This window comes from Emys orbicularis, chromosome 14 (genome assembly GCF_028017835.1).
Source record: "Emys orbicularis isolate rEmyOrb1 chromosome 14, rEmyOrb1.hap1, whole genome shotgun sequence".
Lineage (NCBI taxonomy): Eukaryota > Metazoa > Chordata > Testudines > Emydidae > Emys > Emys orbicularis.
The window spans coordinates 29719010-29741752 of NC_088696.1; the positions used below are offsets into that span (position 1 = coordinate 29719010).

Genomic DNA, 22743 nt, shown 5'->3' on the forward strand with positions numbered 1-22743 from the left:
TCAATGAGAGCCAAAGGCATGCAGCTTCTTGCAGGATTGGTCCCTAAGAGTACCCCTTAGTTTTAGTTACACTTAGTCAACAGCAATTATTTATTTTGAGATAATGTCTGTGGGTATTGTATTTCTTGAAAGGGGTGACTATAAAAACTACTATTCCTAAAGTACAACTCAAGAATAAAACAGATTAATACTGTTTATCTTAATCTGAAATTTAGTGGCCCACAGTTTCTTGAGAAAAAAATCAAATCACTGAAAGTAAAAGATCTCTTCTGGTGAGAAATAGCCACTGTTCCTATAAATGAATAATTATCACCTTCCAGAATTAGTTGTATTTTTTCCTATTAAGGATGGCAATAAACATGTTCATAACAATAACAAGGGCTTGTTTTAATAGAACGTTCCAGGCATTAAACACATTAATGACCCATGAAATAACTGTTTTATCTGTAACACATTAAACAACATAGCTATAACTCTGTATTAATTGAAAACCTACTTCTTTCTCTCAAAATATAAAATTATAAACTGAATATTAAAAAAGATTACATGGAAGTTTCTCTGTAAATGAAAATTAAAGATATAAATTAGAGGTATGCAGTCATGTGTGGTGAAGTAATTGCCTGAAATGAAGACTTTTTTTGCCATTTAAACTAGTTTTTTTTTTAAGCTTTAATTTTGGCAATTTTGAGTTAATCTAGTCACTGAAAAACTAAATTACCAATTTGGGATTAAATACAGTAAGATTCAGATCTTTAAGTAAAAAGCACCACTATTTTGAGATGTTTATAACATTTCCTTCTTCAGTTGACGTATTTACTGCTCTCTAACAGGATAAAAATTGCAACTAAATTCTTTAAGGCCATGACATCGGTTCACTGTTTATTTAAAAGTCTCTTCTTATTATCTCAGTTAGAGCCACCATCATTTTTTGATTTTTGACCTCAGTCCCACATTTAACTTGTAACATAATTAAAGATGAGTTTATTCCAAAATGAATTAAGTGTATCTGGGCAGGATCCTAAATGTAATCAGGGTATTGTCACAATCATAAAGCTCAAATAGGATCAAATCCTCACCAAACAGAAAACACAATTTCTCCAACAGTCAGTAAAATATATGGAGCAATATATGTAAATTAATCAGTTTGTTTTTGTAAAATCTATACTTTTCTGGATAAAAAAAATCAGATTGAAAAGAGAAAATTACTTTACTGTCTGTTTCTTGGATATCAGAAAGAGAATTTCGAAATTCATCAAAGCTAACCTTCTGTTATGTACAACAGGCTAAGCTGAAAAGAATGTTAACAAGTTCAATTTTCATTCAATCAGCACTACTGCTCTCTGAAATGTTTCATTGCAGGAAAGAAATAAAAATAATCTATATGGTAATTATGAGGATGAATCCCCCAGTAACTTTCAGCTACATGAAAGGTCAGTTCTATTCAAGATATTTTATCAGTCCCCTGCACATACTCCTGTCCTGTCATTTTAAATCTGAACAGCATTTTATTTTCCCATTTACAGCTACCTGCAGAATTAAGTACTTAAGCCAAATAAGAAAAAAAAAAGAAAGAAAGAAAGAAATGTTGAACGCTGGCAAAGGCTATAATAGCATGGAGATAAATCGTTCAGCTGCTCTCTCTCAAGCCTCTGGGGCTGCAGATTTTTCTTCTCCTGGTGCACTGTGGGTATTCAAAACTTGTTCAACATGATTTCATTTCATTTCAGGCACTGCCTGAGAAAACTAAATTACAGAATCAATCATACAGAAGGTCAGAGTGAGACTTCATTACAAGTATTGCATGCTTGCATGAATATCTTTCATTTATGACTGACCCAATATGTCACAATAGCTGTCTAGTAAAAATAATCCACTTTCTGAAATTGATGTACTACTGATGTCAATGCTACTCAGCAGGCTGGGCAGATTATAGAGAGGTGTTAAAAAAAAGGAACCCTCAGGAGCACAAGTTGTAGTTTTATAGAATTGCCATCTTTTGTAGATTAAAATAATTTTTCAGATGATCATCTAAACAGACAACGGAGCCTCAGTGTAAAATGTTTTTGCCAGAATATTGCTACTGATTTCTACTTGTTTTGAGTCAGATATTTATAAGTTTAGTATCTGCATCATGTAAATCAAGGGTTTCTTTGAAGTCAAAAAAGCATCAACATTCCATTTTTCATTAATACATTTTTGAATACTAGGATTTTATTTGCATATTATTAAAATGTGACTGTTAATCATACTGCGCTCCTTTTATCTCCCCTTTTTTGTTGCTGTTGTCTGTTTTTAAATGTAATAGCATGCATTTAAGTAAGATAAATGTATTGTGGTTGTTGCCAATAATAATGAAGCTAATCAGCAATGTGACAAATTGTCACTCTTTTCTAAAGCAAAACCAATGTGACAGGGTAGGAAATCAGTCCCAATACATCATAACCTATCTTGTTCTTAATAGCATGAACAATTGTTAATCCATCAATACAATCTTTTAATAACTGCTAGACCACATTTATTCTGGTAATAAACATCTTGCTTGCACTTTGCATGAACTGAAGAATATAAGTAATAATAAATCAAGAATATAATGTAAAGTATTATTTATTATTTTTCTGGTCCTCCTATGGGGAGTATCTGAGGAGCCTGTAAAAGTATTATGATGTAGCTAGCCAACTCTGTACCCTAAGGGAGACATAGGAGAACCTTGACATAACCTATTTTTAACCATGCCTCTGGCGATTCCGCATTCAAGTTTATAGGTGAACATGTCAGGTAGTACATAGAACAAAGCCAAAGACACACTGTATTAATCATAATTCTGTCCAAGCACATTTTATTTTTTCAACATTTGTGATTTAAAATCTCATGACATTTCTTCAAGGTGAAATTCTACTGGACTTTTCAACAAGGTAAGTCTATATCAAGCTAAAATAACTATCACTTACAGTAAGCTCTCTAATAATTCAGAAAACGACCAATGAACTTGATGTGGTTCATCTCAAATTATTTTAACTGTTTGTATTCAGCAAAGGAAACTACTGCTTGTTTTTCAGTATCTAGAAATTCCTTTTGTAATTAGCCATACACTATCAATGAAGCATTAAAGTAAGACTACCCAAAATCACTGCATAAAAGCATTGTTCTGTAAGTGTATATGATCATAATTATTTTATGGCCCCATCTTTAGTTCTGTCAGATATAGTAAATTCAATTGACCACGAAATGAAATTTCATAGTCAAAATGCCTCCTTTACATTTTTTTATTGCTGTAATAAAGTTTTTATAGCTCCCAGGCAAGGTAATTCATGAAATGTCTAATTTAAAGATGAATTCTAATATTATTAATAAATATTTACCAGTTTAATAAAGTGCCCATTTTCAATATAAAATATGATATACTGTTTTCATTATCTATTTTCAGAATAAAGATGAACCATTAGGAATGTATCTGAATAGCAGATAGAGATAAAGGAGTTTTGGGAAACCTGCATGATGACCATTCTTTGGCCTGGTCTACACTACGACTTTAATTCGGATTTAGCTGCTTTAATTCGAATTAACGCTTGACCCGTCCACACAACGAAGCCATTTAATTCAAATTAAAGAGCCCTTTAATTCGATTTCTGTACTCCTCCTCGACGAGAGGAGTAGCGTCAAAATCGGTATTGTTAATCCGAATTAAGGTTAGTGTGGCCGCAATTCGATGTTATTGGCAATTAGATGTTATTGGCTACCCACAATGCAACGCTCTGGAAATCGATGCTACTACGGTAGCTTGGACACACACCACCGAATTAATGGTGCCTAGTGTGGCCGAATACATTCGAATTTATAAAATCGGTTTCCTAAATTCGAATTATATAAATTCGGATTAATCCTGTAGTGTAGACATACCCTTTATTTTGTATAGATCCTTAAGCTACCCAGTGTTTCTGGAGAGGGGAAGAGTTTGGTTTAAGAAGAAAGGGGAGAAAAAATGTAATCGCTTAAAAACATGGGCTGGCTCTCCCACAGTAAAACCCACAAGGGACAGTCCTGGGGAGGAAATCATCACACGAATCCCCCTGCAAAGTTCCTCCCTGGTCAGGCCATGGGACCTACCCCACAATTCATCATCAGCTACCTAGTAAGGCAGCTCCATTAGAGTACAGCTTCCTCAGCACCACCTGAATTGCAGGGGGGGGCTTTGGGTTGACAGTCTCCTCAGAAAATCTCAGAGGGGCTAGTGGGAGGATGAGGTGTGTGCTTGCCGAGGTCTCCTCCTAGCCCACCAGGAACCAATCCTGCACCAATGAATCAATGGGAGCTATGGTATCAAATTCAATGGGTACACAATCAAGCCCCCAGTGTCTACTCCTTCCCCCAGAGTGGGCCCTGGAAAAGGAAGGACGTGATTCTGCAGAAGCGTAGCTAACCTAGTGTGGGGGGGAGGGGTGAAGGGTTCAGTGGAGAAGAAGCGATCCAATCAGAGGGTCTCTTCCATAAGCAGATCTGAAGGGGATCACCCAACACCATTATTTGTGGGGAATCACAAAATATGAAAAATGCAAAATTAAAAAACAAATCCTGGTCACTTTGTTCACACAATCCAACTGGTAACACCAAGGGGAAGTATGCAGGATGTGGTCAAAAACTTTCTATTATTTGTGCCTGAATCGGTTGCGGTGTGTTAACTATATACCCATAAAAATCACAACAGTTCAGGATTCCCTACTTCTTGGGCACATAATTCCCTACTTCTACTCCAAAGCCTGAGACTTTATTAAACTTTTTTTCTCTGGTTTAATCACTCCTTGTGCTCAAGACATACACAGGCAGGGTGAGATCAGAGGAGAGGGATCGTAGTCTGAAAGTTATGACTCCTGGCCATGGAATTATTTGGACTTTCTGCCTGCTCAGCAGTGAGATGCTTTTATTTATTTATTTTTAGCATTAGCTATTTATCATGACCTTAATGGGAACGTTCAAGTTTGCAATGAAGCCAGCAAGCTGTAATGGGCTTTCAGCTAGAATGGAGAAATCCAAAGAAACATTTGCTGCACATGTATTTGTAATTTTTTAAAAATTATTGAATCTCTGGAAATCCAATCTTTCCATGCTTTTACCTTATCTGGAGTGTTTAATTTAAAAAAAATAAGACAATTTATATAAAACTGTAAACTGACAATATGAGTTGCTTTCTTCTAGACCACCAGTAAACTTGTATTTTAATTTCACCACACTAAGCAGAAGCTCCTAGAAAACTGCTAATCTGACTAAATAACTATTAGTTGTATAACATATCTGTCAAGCTGTATATATAGCCATTCTTTATTATGAAATACAGAAACTAATTCAAACTGTAGCCATGGAGTTTAAATTGCTAAGTACAGTAAATTTACCACTGAGATTGGAAATAATTGTGGATCTGATAGCCTAACCCCAAAACCACTCAAAAAATGGGACCTGTAGGAGAAAAAACTACAAGGTTCCCTTTTATAGAGTTCCCCGCCAGATCAAGAAGTGAGATTTGAATCCCTGTACACTGGAATGAGCAAACAGTGTGGGCAATAAAATACATGGACCCTGCAAGCTACATGCAGATCTACTAGACACCATGGCAGTCTGTTTGAGGAACTGTGTCTTCTGAAAGTTCCCCCTACAACTTTCCCAGCCATATGGTCAGAGTCATCCTGGCCAGAGACTCCTCAACCCACTGCTGTCCCAAGAGACTTCCCACTAAAGTGGGAGTTTTACAGCATGAAAAGGCTCTGTAGAAAAGTTAATATACCTTAAGGCTTTACTAATTTTTTAGTGGATTCTGATTGTTGGGGTTAATGGTGTACCTATCGCGCTGGCCGAACCTTTCCCCACAGTCAGATCTCTACCTTGCACCCCATCCCCACCCCACCCCAGGCTTTCCAGAGGCCCAGGGGTAGATGATGCCTGGCCTCAGCCTATCACCACTCCCAGGGGCATGCACAAGCAGAGCGTCCCTGTGTTTGCGGAGCCTCAAAGGACAATCTTAGTCTGTATTTCCAAGCCTAATCAAAATACTGAAAATAAACTCAGGTTATTAATTTAAAAAGATTAAATGCAGGGTCCTTAGAATAACTCCATGGAATATACATACATAGTATAGTCAAATATTTCCTTTACTGTCGATAGGTTGGTTCAAAAGGGAAAGGAAATGAAGAAACATTCTCTGTATTATGCTAGCAAACCATCCCCTGGTACTGTCAAGGCAGTTCCTTACCTTCCACCCAAAACATAGCCAAATAATTCCCTTAGAACTTACTGGCCTAACACAGGAGGAATTTTTACAGGGGAAGAGCCAGTTCCATCAATTCTATAGGACAAATTCTGCCCTCAAAAGTGCAGATATAGTTCTCATGAACTTCCTCAGCAGACCTGAGTGCATTCAGTGGTCGAGTCTGGCCTATGGACATGGGTTTCTAAATCCAGTCCCAGATTGCAAATTCTTATGTTAACACTATTACCAGGCTGGTTCCTTTATTGTAAGATAGAGAAATCCATTCATACGCAGCTCAACAATACATGGTTTATTAATAACAAAGCCCACATTCCTGAATAGTTATCCTTAAACATTTTCTAGTTGCCATAGTGAAGCAAATAATGCTATTCCATTAGTTGTAGTATTTCCTATCATATGTAAAGTGCTGCAGATACGCAGGTAATATTATCTATTTAATACTGGCAAGTGTTTAAGGGTGACTACTGTTCTACTACCTCAGACTGATATTTTGAGAAGTCAATGAAAATAGGTATTTTTACATGTTACAAAAATCTGCATTTCTATGTTTTGACAGGTGCTATTAATTCACTGAAAGATACAAAGGACCATGCCTACCATATGCAATCCATTACTGTGGATTACACCATCTTGCTCCACAAGATTTCGTGATATTGTAATAGAAGGAAGATCCAAGCTCTGTGGAGGAAACTGGGGTGTAAATTCATTTCCTTGTCCAGGCAGCTGGTCGCCTAGACCCTGAAAGGGCAACAGTATATCTGCCATTCCCAGCGTGGGGTCTGACTCAGGAGGGGGCGTAATTGGTGGGATCTCAAACTCTTCATCTCCAAGGCTTGGAGTATGGAATGTCTGCTAAAAGAAAAGAAAAAGCAACCATATTAGAGTGCACCATTCTAAATATCCATTTTTGGATTTGCAAACCAAAGGAATTCTGGATTATTTAGCTCTCAAATGAAAACTCTGAAAATAACAAATTTTATAAGTTTCATATACATAGGGCTTTGTGGATAATTCTGATTAAAGATTTAAGTCTCATTATCATATGGTTTTAATGGAGTATCGGTATTAACAGTTTTTTAATGCATACTTAATTAGCAACATCTGTCTTTGTTGTTAGACTGAACATCAGCCACACTGGATTTGGCCGTATAACAAATTGCCACTTTATTTATATGTTTTTGAAATAGCATCAATGGCTTACATTATTCTTATGCTTCATAAAATACTGACAATTTTGTAGCACATACACTCCATTAATCCAGTACTGAACACGGCACATCTTTTGTTTCCTTTTACAACTAACAAACATGAAATATTATAATTCAGTTTTCAATTTCTTTTCTACTCCACCCATGAAGTATAATGGACCCCTTTACAGAAGGGTTATTATTTGGAGTACAGACATTTATACAATAGCAATGGTGATTATAGTAGCTTCCAGTGTTTTTTGAAGCAAGCCAGCATGTTTGAACAGTGGATTTTTTTATTAAGTAAACACCTGTTAAGATGCCTGGAGCAGAACATTTACTGCTAGTTATCTTCAGGGTTTGTATGTGTATGTTTGTGTGTGTGTCTAAGATAATCTTTACTCAACTACAGTCTGGATCTGGCCTCTACATTGCTGACTTTTATTTGAGGGGGGAAAAAAACTATGCTTATTCAGATTTCTTTCTTGTGAGCTAAATGAATTTCTGTATATTACTTCAGGTCCACTGCTGCTTAATAATAGAAATCTAATACTTGAAATTAGGCCATTTCACATGTACCCAAATCAGGACTATCTCAATCAAACTGGGCAGCTGGCAATCCTAAAATAGGCACTTTGTCTTGTTTTGAACACGCAACACTGCTCTGGGATTTATTTGTTTGTATTAGTTCAAAATTCTAGTTGAGAGGGGCAAACATTGTTTCATGTATTATTTACATTGTTTGAAAGAGTGTCTTAATTCCAGTTAATTTTAAAATGATATGTTCAGTGAAAGATCTCATTAACTGCTGTAAATTGTCATCCTTCAAACTGTTAATGATGATATAAATTAATAACCGCTTGAGAGAAGATGGAAACTGAAACACAAGTAAAACCTTTGCTTGCATACAGAACCTGTCAGCTGTCATTATTGGTCTCTCACCAGAAATGATGAGGTCCCAGACTGCTACAGTCTGCAGGAGCATAGTGAGAGAGTCTGCTGAGACTCTAGCAGTCTCGTTTGATGCAGAATATCGCAGCTTAATTCCAGATTTGAAAGCTGGTCCTGCATTAGGGAGACATTTGACTTTCATTGCCATGTTACAAAAGGCGCACATTTTCTTACTGTGGGGCTCTGAGTTCACAAACACAAAGGATGGATTGGCCATGAGAAGTGGTTGGCTAATGAACATAACCCTATGGCTGCATTTGCAGTTATTTTGGCACTAATGTGGTCTAGTAACAGATGCAACTGTAATTTGTGACTCATTTGCTACCCCATTACTGCTTAATGAAATCTAACATATCACATTAACAATACGGATAAACACTCATTCTTGATATGTGGCATTTGGCTGTTTTCATTACCACTGTAATTAACACTTGAAATATTATTTCAATAAATATTTAAGGTGCTTTAAAAATGGGTCATGGTAATCATCATGACACAGAGACGGAAAACAAAGCAAATGTGTGGATTCTAAATGTGAAAGTGTTCTAGTGCTTACACTGTTCTCTCTGTAGGGCATTATTTACGGGAATAAAATGGTTTTCTAGCACGGCGGTGTCCATATGCAAAATCCTAATGAATAAGCTGCGCTCGTTTAAATGTAAAAACTGAATAACAAAACACACACCGAATGCAGTAATTGCCAAGTTAGGCTCACACTATAATGCAAATATTATCACTTAATCATATTCTTATTCTTTCTCCAAGCAGTGAAATCAGTATTATTAGACTAGCTCTGAAACTCTGTTTTAAGTGTCATATTTATGAGGTCGTAGTAATTATGAGAATGGGATTTTGTTTCCTCATCTAAAGGGATAAATCCATTACAACTGTATAAACATATAATGCAGCCATATAATAATGCAACATTTTTAAAATTTACGACAAGTAGAGAGACAATCATGAGTAAACTGATGAGTACTTAACATAAAACTAATTCTCACAATATAATTGCTTGAAATAAGTATACATTCAAAAATATCTCTACATGATCCAAGAATGAGGATAAAAGAGATGTAATCTAAAAGAAAAAAAAAGTATTCTAGTGATGTAGTCTTAATCCAAATCATTGGGCTATTCAGATTGTAAAAAGAGGTATGTGATTTGATATTGCAGAAAGGTGCTGTTATAACCAAGATAGTATAACATTTCTGGGGGTTATCTTACCAATTGTATTTTTTAAGTTATTAACTTTTCAAATATTTATTTCTTACATTTTTTTTTAAAAGTGTGTGCATGGTTAAATGCCATCTGTACTGAAATGTTCAAAACATTTGTTCCTTTTGATAAAAATGCAAATCTGGAGAACTGTTGTATCAACATATAACAGCCAATGTCTGACACGGTGAATTATCACAGCTGGAATTAAATTGTCTCTGAACAGCTGCTGGCAGCAGAGCTTTCATCAATGTTTGATTCAAATGTAGGAAAGAAATTCTACAGAATGAAACATCATGTTGTCATTACAGATGGGGTTTGTGTTCATTATCACAAACAACACTGGAGCCAGTGCCAAACAATATTCCCTTATCTAAGCAGTCTTGTTGTATAAAAAGAGATGGTGGCCATTGTAAAAATGATTCATAAAATAATACTCTTAATTTGAACCTTCATCTTTATTGTAACACCTTCTTTGCCACTTAATTCCATACCACTTTCTGTTTTACTATAACGAGCACAGTCATGACAGAATTGTCACTTTCAATGAATAAGGTCAAGGCTGCTCATTTTTCTAACCTTTCCTCACCCTTGGGAGATTTATGATATACACCTTATGTACATATTAAATATTACTTACTACCAGTTTCTGCCTCTCTCTCCATATTCATATATTACACACGCATGCACATACTTTTTAGGCAATACATCTTGCCCTTTTTATCGTTCCACCCTCATTGGAAGAATAGCGGTTATTTTCCAGGTATGCCCAAAAGGCAGCTCCATCTGGAGCTGATGTCAATACTACTGCAATGACAGTCTAAACAACTGGCTGGCAGTAGATCGTGGTCTAAAAACAACTACGGGAACACTGTGGTTGGTGCACACCGCCCTTTACTAGCCCCACTCCTAAAAGCTAGCAGCCAAATGTATCACCTCAATGACCTGTCAGCCTACATCAGTTGAGACCCAAGGCTTGTTCCCAAGCCCATGTGTAAAACTTGGCTGAAAGTCTGTTCCTCCTTCCCGCAACACAAACATTGCAGCCAACTAAGTTGTTTCGTTTTCTAACTTATGTGAATGTTAAGAACCCAAATTAAAATGTTTGTATCTATGAGTGAAATTAGCATATTTGCTACTAATGACTTCTACTAGGCTTGCTTTCAAAATCTACACCTACTGTGCCTTTTATTTGTTTCCTTCTGTTTATAATTTTTTTCATACATAAAGCAGATTTGTTTCTATTGACATGCTATGTAAGTAACAGCCTTATGGACAGCTAAATTGAGTAGTAATGGAGAGCTGTCAGGTTATTTTCTTTCTCATTAAAGTCTTTATTTTGTGCTCCATAAAACACATACAAATTCAGCACTTCACTCTTCATCTGTTGAAAGTCTGTTAAATTATCAAAGCAAACAGCAGAATATGAACACAGATAAAAAGAAAAACATCTACCTCATTTGCAGTAAGAAATGCATTATTTGCCTCCGTCATGTTCATGTAGTTGTTATTGTTTCCAAACTGAAAGAAAAATAGATATTTGGCTTTTAATATATGCCATGATAAACCTTTATGACTATACAGTCAAAATATATTCTTTATCCCATCAACTACCCAGAAAAGAACTGCTTCTGAAAAAAAGAGAAGATGTAAATCTGCACAAGCTCTTTTGGAGCTGCTATAGTCACAACCAAGCTGGATGATTCTGATTATTATATTGCTGATTGAATTAGTATGGATCATTTGTGTCCCCCAGTTGTGCATAGGAAGGGTCCACTCTGTGCATGGAATCTGTCCCTTCTCATGCAGAAGGCGGGGTCAGCTGACTCTGCAGCACAATCACCTCTATCAACCAAGCACTTCACAGGTCCATTCTCAGAAATAGATACTTCATCCCCAGGCTCTATTATGTTTCTGCAAAGGCCCACCCATCACCCAGGAGGTCCTGAGGGGAACCAATGCCTGGGGAGTCCCCAGTAGCAGGGTTTCAATTAGAGCTGATTTTAAAAAGGAAAGAGGGGGAGGGAGGATGAAGGAAGTCTGCAAGATTTTTTTTTTTTTTTAAACACTTCTCCCTCGTCTCCTCCCACCCATTCAAAAATTTGAAATCTTTTGCTCAGTTCTCATTCCAATGGAGTCACACTGCCAGGGAGCCAATGGAGGGCCGGGATAGGGGAATTGTGCGGGGGAACTGCCAGGTTTGTGGTCGGTCAGTGCCCCATTCCACTGAGGGCCACTTCCTCCCACACATGTGAACAATCAACGGGTATCCTCATGGAGATTTTCTCCCCCAAGTTTCCTTCCTTCAAACTCTGAATCATGAATATCAGTTGACTGTATTTGAGAAATATTTATTCTTTTTAGAGACTAGTATGGAAAAGAGGATATTACCAGTATTTGGCTAACTGGTGATTTACATGCACTGCTCTCTTCAATGGCAGCAGTCAGATGTTTGTAGGAAAATAGGTAGACTGGTAACTATCTTTATATGTATTCTCAACACACACACACACACACACACACAAGAGCATTTCATAAGCTTTGCTTTTCAAGAACAAATACCATTGGTGTGTTTGTGTTGTCAGCTGAAACACTAAGCTATGGAGTTTCAAACCTCCTTTGTGTTTCTAAGGTTCTATTTACTATGAGGCATAGTGAAAAAATATAATAAAGGGTAGCAAAAAAGGAAAGAGTCCCTACGCCACATTTATGTATGTTATCTATGTTCATTAGTGTTGTTGCAAACTAATATTTAATACCTAACACAGCATTGTGGGCAAGAGTGAAAAAAAGGGATTGCTGAAATCTCTGAACACGTTAATTTTTTATACACTGTCAATAAAATGGCCTTCTCACACCATGAGAGTTAAGGTTGCATCAGCATTTCTATCCTGACCTCCTATTTTCTAAGTTTTATAACTCAAATATAAATCTTTCCTTGGGTCTTTTCCTTGTCTTACAAAGTCTTGCGTGCATTTTATTTGAAATGATTTTTTTTAAAATAGACATTTTTGATACTACAGGGCTCTACAATGAGTGTCTGAGGATGGAGAAATATTCACTTTCACAGCCACCCCCACAATTGTCTGCTCCAAATGATAGAATCCTATAATGCTGCCAGAGCATGATGAATCCATAATGAAAAGGTATGTCCTCCACCTTCACTCAGTACTTTGTCCAACTTACTGCCTGGAGGTCTTGGTGATGAAGAGGTTTCAGACCTTGCCCCTCATACCTGCAGCATCAGAGAATGGGACTGGGGGGAGAAAACTCGGTCTTTTCTTGAAAGGGCTAATTTCCCTGAAAGACTTTCACAAGAACCTTTCCCCAAACTCAAATATGGGACAACTGCAGCAGCATTGGGAGGAGAGAAGAAAAGGAAGATGGGTAAAGGGAACAGGGGTCTGATCCAAAGCCCACTGTAGTAAAATGAATGTCTTTCCATTGACTTCACTGGCCTGTGGATCATGCCCTTGTGGATAGCAGAGTTTAGAAACAGGGTAGAAGACAGAATGGGAGGAACTATGGGGAGAAGGGAAGGTAAGAGATCAACTGCAACTTACAAAATTAGAGAGTAAAATCTCCACCCCAAAATACGAAGCGATACACAAACTGTATCTAGTACATGGTCTAAGTAAAACTGGTGTTTATGGCATACTTATACTGTGTCATAACTACAACTAACTATATATCTAAAGATGATGTAGATATAAAATTCAGAGGATTAGTTTTTAGAGTCAGCCATTGCATATTCACAGGATTTTTTTCCGGACAAGATTTTGTGTGGATTTTTAGCATACAGACTTAGTACTCATGCACAGCAGTGAGACTGACATGATAGATTTCTCATGTCAGTGAGCCGAGAACTAAGAAGGATTTACATGAAAAACTATAATGGCTCCAGTAACAAAAAAAAAAAAACCACTTGTTAAAATAATATCTAAATACAGTCATGTACAAGAGAGTGATTTTATCACAATCTACTGGGTAGAGCCAAATTTAACCCTACTGTAAAACGAGCATATCTTTCCTGAGATTGGACCTGCTCACAACAAGCCAGGTTTTGGCTATATACCTTTAAAAAGGGTTAGAATGATGTACTTTCTTCGTCTTCATATACTTAAGTACAATATAGGTTGCAGCAGATCTGAATGCCATAACTGTTTTTTCCCCCTCAACTTTATGCTCTTAAAGTGAAAAAAAAAAGCAATTCACAGATTGAAAATTATGTCTGTGTGTCATTAAGAATGTGGAACAAAATGAGAAAACAAGGAAAGTCAAAGTGAAGGTTGCAACTACATTTTTAATTTGCTATTGTGATTGAGAATTGCAGCTCCTATTTTATATAACTTCAGGAACTAACCTCAGACCATGCAGTACCTGTGCTTTTGTCAGTGTGTATCACAACTTCTACATTATTTAATTGTAGATTTTTGTCTGTGAATTAGAAATCCATTTAAGACAAACTATGTTTTATCAGTGAACATTTTAAAGATTAAACTTACTTATTATCTAATAGTAACCACAAATGACACAGGAAAATAAAATGGTTATTATCTTAAGGACCTAAACAATTCAAAAAACAAATTAAGCTTAGAGTGAAATAAGAACTGGGTTAGAAATCCTCTTCTGAACAGTTAGTATGCGAATGTAATTACTGAAGAAACTACAGCTAATCAGCTGTGAATTGTATCCATTAATTAGTATTTGCCCTGGAGAAATGAGAAAAATCAGTAACAATGTTAACACCGCAATGCACTGATGAGTACTGAAACACAGGGCCCTCAGCAGTTAGTCAAGCAGGTGGCTCCAATGGTCCAAGTAATTTTAAAAGCTCTCACCTGAAGTGCAGAGCTGGAATTACAAAGCACTTCTTGCATATCTTTTGTATCTATATAAAGCTATAATTAATGGCTTTTAATTTAGAAACACTTTATGATCATCTGGGAACAGTTATAAATCATTCTAAATAGAACAAGGAGTTCTATTCTATTTTAGTAAAATATTTAATTTAGAATAGGCAGACAAATCAAATGTGTTGTGTGAAATGAGTCAACACTTATCTCCATTTATTTTCTGGGAACTCACTTGCCCAGACTAACATATACCAGTAGTCTACATACTTGAGAATAGGGGTGCAAAATGAGGACTAGATCCTGCAATGTAATTCACATGAACGCAACCCTTGTGACGCTTCACTGATTTCACTGACTGGGGCATTAAGGTGGATCTAGCTGCTGGATCTAGCCCTGATACCTTACTGTTTGAGTTGGCCTATGTTTTGTTTTAAAAATTACTTAATAATAATAGTCAGTAATACTTTGTACTGTACGGTGTCTTTCACCTGAAAATCTCAAAGCACTCTACAACTATTAATAAATAAAAGTCTCTGAAGCAGCATGCAGTGTTATCCCAGTTATACAGAAACAGAGGAACCATAAGTGACTTTCCCAGGTCACAAAGCAAGTCTGCGGCCCAACTGAAAACAACAAGTTTTACTGGCTGCCAGTCCTGTGTTTAGCCATTAGCTCATGCTTGTTTGATTTCAAGAATTGCACAAAATCCAGTTCCAATACTGACTAAGACTTGCACGCAGTCTCACTTTTACATATGCACACTGTATTTTGATGGAGCAAAAGAAACTGTATATGCACCCTCATTTTCTGCAATGCGTTGAAAAAAGAAAAGCAGGCAAGATAAAACTGTTTTGAACAAACAAATCATCTCTTTCATTCATTCTGCATGTACAATGCCTAGGGCCCTCCCAAATTCACAGGCCATTTAGGTCAATTTCACGGTCATAGGATTTAAAAAATCATCCTCTCCAGCGCATCATCAGAGATCTACAACCTATCCTGAAAGATGATCCTTTACTCTCACAGATCTTGGGAGACAGACCTGTCCTCGCTTACAGACAACCCCCCAACCTAAAGCAAATACTCACCAGCAACCACACATCACTGAACAAAAACACTGACCCAGGAACCTATCCTTGTAACAAAGCCCGATGCCAACTCTGTCCACATATCTATTCAAGTGACACCATCATAGGGCCTAATCACATCAGCTATACCATCAGTGGCTCGTTCACCTGCACATCTACCAATGTGATATATGCCATCATGTGCCAGCAATGCCCCTCTGCCATGTACATTGGCCAAACCGGACAGTCTCTACGCAAAAGAATTAATGGACACAAATCTGACATCAGGAATCATAATACTCAAAAACCAGTGGGAGAACACTTTAACCTGTCTGGCCATTCTTTGACAGACCTGCGGGTGGCTATCTTAAAACAGAAAAACTTCAAAAACAGACGCCAACGAGAGACTGCTGAGCTGGAATTGATATGCAAACTAGACACAATCAACTCAGGGCTAAATAGGGATTGGGAATGGCTGAGCCATTACAAACATTGAATCTATCTCCCCTTGTAAGTATTTTCACACTTGCTTCTTATCAAACTGTCTGTACTGAACCATCTTGATTATCACTTCAAAAGTTTTTTTTCTCTTACTTAATTGGCCTCTCAGAGTTGGTAAGACAACTCCCACCTGTTCATGCTCTCTGTATGTGGGTGTATATATATCTCCTCAATATATGGTTCACTCTATATGCATCCGAAGAAGTGGGTTGTAGCCCACGAAAGCTTATGCTCTAATAAATTTGTTAGTCTCTAAGGTGCCACAAGTACTCCTGTTATTTTTGCGGATACAGACTAACACGGCTGCTACTCTGAAACCTGTCATTATGCAAGGCACTGCATTTAGCCGTATGGAGTGGAAATCCATCAACTTCATGAAAAAACTCGTACAGATACAGACAGACATCATCTTCCTTTCCAAATGCAAGCAGATGGACATCATACCAAAAGGACTAAAGGTAAAAAATCCATTACAATCTACATATCACACAGACTATGCTGAGAGACTGTGTCACACACTCTCAAAGAAACTGCGAAACCACCTGATCAGCATCCTATACAACAAACAGGGAAAGATTAAGAATGAGCTCTCAAAACTGGATACTCTCATAAGAAACCAACCTTCCACACAAACTTCCTCATGGATAGACTTTACAAAAACTAGACAAGCCATTTACAAGACAAACTTTGCCTCTCTACAAAGGAAAAAGGACACTAAACTATCTAAACTGCTACATGCCACAAGGAGCCACAACAGTAGTTCCCTTAACCCACCCAGCAATATTGTTAACCTTTCCAGCTATACTCTTAGCCCAGCAGAAGAGTCTGTCCTATCTCGGGGCCTCTCCTTTTGTCCCTCCAGACCCACGAACATGATACAGTTCTGCGGTGACCTAGAATCCTACTTTCGACGTCTCCGACTCAAAGAATATTTCCAACATACCTCTGAACAGCATACTAACCCACAGAATCCCCCCTACCAGCACTACAAACAAAAGGATTCTGCGTGGACTCCTCCGGACGGTCGAAACAACAGACTGGATTTCTACATAGATTGCTTCCGTCAACGTGCAAAGGCTGAAATTGTGGATAAGCAACATCACTTGCCCCATAACCTCAGCCATGCTGAACACAACGCCATCTACAGCCTCAGAAACAACCCTGACATCATTATCAAAAAGGCTGACAAAGGAGGTGCTGTCGTCATCATGAATAAATTGGAATATGACCAAGAGGCTGCTAGACAGCTCTCTAACACCACATTCTACAGGCCATTATCCTCTGATCCCACTGAGGATTACCTAAAGAAATTACACCATCTGCTAAAAAAACTCCCTGACAAAGCACAGGAACAAATCTGTACAGACACATGCCTAGAACCCCGACCAGGGACATTCTATTTGCTACCCAAGATCCATAAACCTGGAAATCCTGGACGCCCCATCATCTCAGGCATTGGCACCCTAACATCAGGCTTGTCTGGTTATGTGGACTCTCTCCTCAGACCCTACGCTACCAGCACTCCTAGCTATCTTCGAGATACTACTGACTTCCTGAGGAAACTAGAATCCATCGGTGATCTTCCAGAAAACACCATCCTGGCCACTATGGACGTAGAAGCCCTCTACACCAATATTCCACACACAGATGGACTACAAGCTATCAGGAACAGTATCCCCGATAATGTCACAGCTAACCTAGTGGCTGAACTCTGTGACTTTGTCCTCACCCACAACTATTTCACATTTGGGGACAATATATACCTTCAAGTCAGCGGCACTGCTATGGGTACCCGCATGGCCCCGCAGTATGCCAACATTTTTATGGCTGACTTAGAACAACGCTTCCTTAGCTCTCGTCCCCTAACGCCCCTACTCTACTTGCGCTACATTGATGACATCTTCATCATCTGGACCCATGGAAAAGAAGCCCTTGAGGAATTCCACCATGATTTCAATAATTTCCATCCCACCATCAACCTCAGCCTAGATCAATCCACACAAGCGGTCCATTTCCTGGACACTACTGTGCTAATAAGCGATGGTCACATAAATACCACCCTGTACCGGAAACCTACTGACCGCTACACTTACCTACATGCCTCCAGCTTCCATCCAGGACACACCACACGATCCATTGTCTACAGCCAAGCTCTAAGATATAACCGCATTTGCTCCAATCCCTCAGATAGAGACAAGCACCTACAAGATCTCTATCAAGCATTCTTAAAACTACAATACCCACCTGCTGAAGTGAAAAAACAGATTGACAGAGCCAGACGAGTACCCAGAAGTCACCTCCTACAAGACAGGGCCAACAAAGAAAATAACAGAACACCACTAGCTGTCACCTTCAGCCCCCAACTAAAACCTCTCCAGCGCATCATCAGAGATCTACAACCTATCCTGAAAGATGATCCTTTACTCTCACAGATCTTGGGAGACAGACCTGTCCTCGCTTACAGACAACCCCCCAACCTAAAGCAAATACTCACCAGCAACCACACATCACTGAACAAAAACACTGACCCAGGAACCTATCCTTGTAACAAAGCCCGATGCCAACTCTGTCCACATATCTATTCAAGTGACACCATCATAGGGCCTAATCACATCAGCTATACCATCAGTGGCTCGTTCACCTGCACATCTACCAATGTGATATATGCCATCATGTGCCAGCAATGCCCCTCTGCCATGTACATTGGCCAAACCGGACAGTCTCTACGCAAAAGAATTAATGGACACAAATCTGACATCAGGAATCATAATACTCAAAAACCAGTGGGAGAACACTTTAACCTGTCTGGCCATTCTTTGACAGACCTGCGGGTGGCTATCTTAAAACAGAAAAACTTCAAAAACAGACGCCAACGAGAGACTGCTGAGCTGGAATTGATATGCAAACTAGACACAATCAACTCAGGGCTAAATAGGGATTGGGAATGGCTGAGCCATTACAAACATTGAATCTATCTCCCCTTGTAAGTATTTTCACACTTGCTTCTTATCAAACTGTCTGTACTGAACCATCTTGATTATCACTTCAAAAGTTTTTTTTCTCTTACTTAATTGGCCTCTCAGAGTTGGTAAGACAACTCCCACCTGTTCATGCTCTCTGTATGTGGGTGTATATATATCTCCTCAATATATGGTTCACTCTATATGCATCCGAAGAAGTGGGTTGTAGCCCACGAAAGCTTATGCTCTAATAAATTTGTTAGTCTCTAAGGTGCCACAAGTACTCCTGTTATTTTCATGATTTCAGCTATTTAAATTTGAAATTTCACAGTGTTGTAATTGTAGGAGTCCTGACCCCAAAAGGAGTTGTGGGGAGGTGGCAAGGTTATTGTGTTTGGGGGGGGGGGAGGAAGGGGAGAGGTGCAATACTGCTACCCTTACTTCTGTGTTGCTGCTGGCGGCAGCGCTGCCTTGAGAGCTGGGCAGCTGGAGAGTGGCAGCTGCTGGCCGGGAGGCAGAGCCACCACCAGCAGCAGCGCAGAAGTAAGGATGGCATGGTATGGTATTACCACCCTTACTTCTGCGCTGCTGCCTGCAGAGCTGGGCCCTCAGTCAGCTGCCGCCACTCTTTGGCCATCCAGCTCTGAAGGCCGCACAGAAGTAAGGGTGGCAATACCGCAACGCCCCTAAAATAACCTTGCGACCTCCCCCATGCAACTCCCTTTTGGATCAGGACCCCCAATTTGAGAAACACTTATCTCTCCTGGGAAATCTGTATAGTATAGGGTAAAAGCACACAAGACCAGATTTCACGGTCTGTGATGCATTTTTCATGGCCGTGAATTTGGTAGGGCCCTAGCAATACCCATCCAAATGAGTGGGAGCTTTGCATTAAAACTAATGACATTATTTGGTCCTATGTCTTTAAAATTACAACAGTCCTTGGGGTGAAATAGCCATGGACTTCAGTGGGGCCAGGATTTCATCCTTTTTACTCCATCATAAGGTTAGGTAGGTGGGGAGGGTGTTTGTTTTCACTTTGGGGAATGGTAAGAAATCTCTTGTAGCTTATTATTAGTGCCAATCCAAAGCAGTCAAGTAATTGCCATTCTGTATTCCAGTAGACCACCATTGCTGGTCTTCTCAATTACATACTTTCGATTACAAAGCTTGAACTGAAATGTCTAATCTCACTACACATTGCAGTTTTTAAAAACATTTTTCCTATATTGGGTTAAAGCAGTGATACTCAGACTGAGGCTCAGGAGCGCAAGTGGCTCTGTAATGCACCTCCTGCAGCTCTTTACAGCACATGATATTAAAACACTGTGATTTAATTATTAGGCAATCTAAGGCTTGTCTACACTCACCCCCCAAATCGAACTAAGGTACGCAACTTCAGCTACGTGAATAACGTAGCTGAAGTTCGAAGTACCTTAGTTCGATCTTACCTCGGTCCACACGCGGCAGGCAGGCTCCCCCGTCGACTCCACGGTACTCCTCTCGTCTAGCTGGAGTACCGCAGTCGACGGCGAGCACTTCCTGGTTCGACTTATCGCGTCCAGACAAGACGCGATAAGTCGAACCCAGAACTTCGATTGCCAGCCGCCGAACTAGCGGCTGGGTGTAGACATACCCTAAGTTATTAAGGATGCTTTTACTATGTTACTGTAGTTGATAAAATAATAATACTTGGTGAGAATAAGAAAGAAAGAAAGAAAAAGATATAGTAAGTGAAATAATTAATTCACACTACTGTGGCTCTTTTGAGTAATGTTGATTGCTAATTTGGCTCCTGAGCCATTAAGGTCTGAGTATCACTAGGTTAAAGTTTCTTTCCCACCCTACATGCTTGTCCTAATGGACAATGTCAAACCAACCCAAGGAGCACGGTTAGGCTTTAAATATTGTGCAACCCCTCCCCTTCTTTTGAACTCTTATACCTTTCACTTGCAGTATTGCCAACGTCAGACACTCACAAATCATGAATCAGCTCCTAAAACACCATGATGTTAGCTTAAAAATCACAAGATTTTATAACAACAATAATTTAGATTCTGATTATTTGCGTTCTGGTTTTTGAACCTTTATGGTGTACTTGCCTTTAGGGTTTTCAATCTGTTCCCTGCAGCCAGGAGGGCTAGAAACTTTTTTTTTTTTTTTTAAATGAAAGTTGAAATTCTCATGAATCCATATGAAACTAGGAGCTGAGGCAATACTGTCAGGAACACATTACAGGTGAGAGGTTCATAGAGTCTGGCTTCCTCTCCAACATAGCCTCCTCAAAATCTCAAAAAATTAAATATGGGCTATAGAGTGTGTTATTCTTCTGTAGCAGTGATGAGGCATAACACATTTCCAGAAAGTAAAATATAAGCTACAGTACATAATCAACTTTATATTATACCCTGTTCTAAAAACATGACCATATTTTCACAGCTGTACCAATAAGCCTCAAATCTGAAAGTATGAAAAATATGGTGGGGAATAATTCGCTCTAAAATATCCCATGATTTTCAGAACATTAACTATGAGTGAGATGGGGAGAGTTTAGATACGTAGGATGAAACCTTGGTCCCACTAAGATAGTATGGCCACTGACTTCAATGGGGCCAGGATTTTACCCATAATACTTAGCAATTCTTAAATAATAATAATTTAAATAATAACTGTACACATTACCATCCTTTTAACTACCAAAACCCTAGTATAAATCTGTTTTGAAAATTAGTGAATAAAAATGAACATTTAGTCTTGAGAGAACTCATCCCTGGTATTCACACTAGAAAGAAGCAGATAGAGAAATACAGTAAGTAACTTGAAGATAGACAAATGGGTAAAATTTTAAAAATACCATCCACTTGTCTCAATGAGAATGGCAGTGAAAGGGAACAGCAGCAAGGGAGGAAGACACTCGCTTCTCCACTCTGGAAGTCTCTTGCACCCATTGGCCAGTAGGGAGGGAGAGTGCTGATTGGCCAGCATATCACAGCTCCCATGATTTAACATGGAGCGGAGGCCATGTGGAGCCTCTTTCAGCTCCGTTCCAGTGGCCTCAAACTAGTCACCCCGAACTAGGAATTGGAATCCAGTCTGACAGATGCTGCAGGTATAGACATTCAACCCTTTGGGGGGGTCACGACGGAATTTGTTCTCCCAGGGGCCAATTTGCAGAGGACAAGGAGTTTTTTGCCTTCCTCACAGCATCTTCAAGCCACAGCAGGTTAAGTAGGAACACGTTTAGTGCCTAACACAGGTACTCGGGTTGAGTTGTTTATTCGTTGCAATTTGCAGCCAGTTTCCAGGGCAGTTAAAAGGATAAAATGAACAGTTCTCCAAGATAAAAGACTTGGGATTTTGGTGATAGGCCTTGGGCTCATGGGATAGGGTGAGATCTTGTGGCCTTCGCAGGCTGAGATTAGACTTGCTGAGGTCCCTATCCTTCTGCACCCCCTGTTCTCCTGGGGAGCGGGGGGGAGGGTATTAGGACTCAGAGACAGATGAGTCCTGGAGCATAGACTGAGGAGAGTCTATCCTAAGTTATGGGTTATCTGGTAATGATCCCTGTAATCCCGGCATGGGAACAAACTAAATGCTTGGTAGAGGGGAGTGTGAGTGATGGGCAGGTAGTGCCCCTTCCCTGTGTTAAAGTTTAATAAAAGTTGCAACCTGCCACTTAATTCCACGCATGTGTCTGTCCTCATTTTGCCACTATGTCTGCTTCAGGTGACTTAAGAGCCTAAGTCCAAT

The 22743-nt window shown here is 38.9% G+C and overlaps 1 protein-coding gene across 2 annotated transcripts in view; it reads right to left on the minus strand.

The window, feature by feature from the left end:
- TOX3 (TOX high mobility group box family member 3) overlaps positions 1-22743 on the minus strand; it is an 89682-nt gene that overhangs the window by 16764 nt on the left and 50175 nt on the right. The window contains exons 2-3 of one of the 2 annotated variants that reach the window (XM_065416861.1): positions 11065-11130; positions 6854-7105 (exon numbers count right to left, since the gene is read on the minus strand). In XM_065416861.1, coding sequence (XP_065272933.1) covers positions 6854-7105; positions 11065-11130 — 318 coding nt within the window. Of the gene's footprint in view, positions 1-6853; positions 7109-11064; positions 11131-22743 lie in introns of both variants that reach the window. The other variant, XM_065416860.1, reaches the window with a different exon arrangement.